The 1124-nt window shown below is 52.0% G+C and overlaps 1 protein-coding gene across 1 annotated transcript; it reads right to left on the bottom strand.

Moving 5' to 3' along the window:
• Window positions 1–5: 5 nt before the first annotated feature.
• Window positions 6–1118, bottom strand: LOC107181488 (zinc finger BED domain-containing protein 4-like; the record flags this gene model as incomplete). Its single annotated transcript, XM_015557370.1, has 1 exon — window positions 6–1118. A coding segment is annotated over one exon (1113 nt), but the record flags the coding sequence as incomplete, so codon positions are not given.
• Window positions 1119–1124: the final 6 nt, after the last annotated feature.

Below are 1124 nucleotides of genomic sequence, written 5' to 3'. Positions count from 1 at the left end.
TTGGCCATGAGTGACCACAGGCTCTCGTCCCCACTGGAGTCTCTCGATGGGGAGCCTGGAGGACACCCATTGGAGACAGGTATGTCCTCTGAGGTAGAATTCAGCATTTCTAGTTCCCTGATTAAATCCTGCTTGTACTGCTCCGCCTCCTCCTCGGAGAACAGGGAGGCTTTGTAACGAGGGTCCAACAGTGTAGCAAAGATGTACCTGGGGTCGTGGAGGGTGGCGGACAGTCGGCTCACCATGGCTTCCTTCAGAGACTTCAGCATGGTGTCGATGCCCATGGTCTCCTCAAACAGCATCTCGATTTTTCTGTTCAGAATGTGGATCATGGGGATGACCTGGCTGAGGGTAGACATGTGGCTGCTCATCTCCCGACTCGCAGCATCAAAGGGCTTCAGCGCATGACACACAGACTTCATGACCTCCCACTGGTCGCAACTGATCAGTTCTCTGAAATTACACTCGATGGACATCTCGTTAATTGCTCTCTTCTGCTCAATGAGCCGTTCGAGCATATGAAACGACGTGTTCCATTTGGACGGGACGTCCTGAATAAGGTGGTGGGGCGGCAATTCATACTCCTTCTGCAGCTCTGCCAGTTTCTCTTTTGCTGCATGTGAGCGAAGCACGCGCTCACATAGCTTCCGAGCAATGCTGAGTAAATTCTGCACCATTCTCTGGCTCTTAATGGCCTCGTTGACAATGAGGTTCACCGTGTGACTGAAGCACTGCACGCTGGAGTGCTCCCCTTCATTCAGCGTCTTTCCTATGCTGGGATTGTCAGTCACTGTAATGCCAACCTGAAGGCCAGTGGATGTCACCCATGCCTCCCACCAACATTCCAGCTGCTTCTGAATGCTGTTGCCGCTATAGTCGCAGTCAATCTGTGACACGTCTAACAGTGCTGAGCAGTGGTGATCCTCACAGTGAGGTCGGACCGAAGACTCGAAGGTGACCCAGTGAGCAGTGAGTGTCAGGTACTCCCGGGTCTGGTTACTCATCCATATTCCAGATGTGAAGTGGACCACACCACTCTCAGCTTCCTTAAGGTGTGACATAATGATTTGTTTCACATTATCGTACATTCCGGGGATAGCTGTCCTGGAAAAGTAGGAAGGGGA

This window comes from Myotis davidii, unplaced genomic scaffold (genome assembly GCF_000327345.1).
Source record: "Myotis davidii unplaced genomic scaffold, ASM32734v1 C63724444, whole genome shotgun sequence".
Lineage (NCBI taxonomy): Eukaryota > Metazoa > Chordata > Mammalia > Chiroptera > Vespertilionidae > Myotis > Myotis davidii.
Note: the sequence above shows the minus strand (reverse complement) of the source record. Positions and strands in the feature narration are given on the sequence as shown.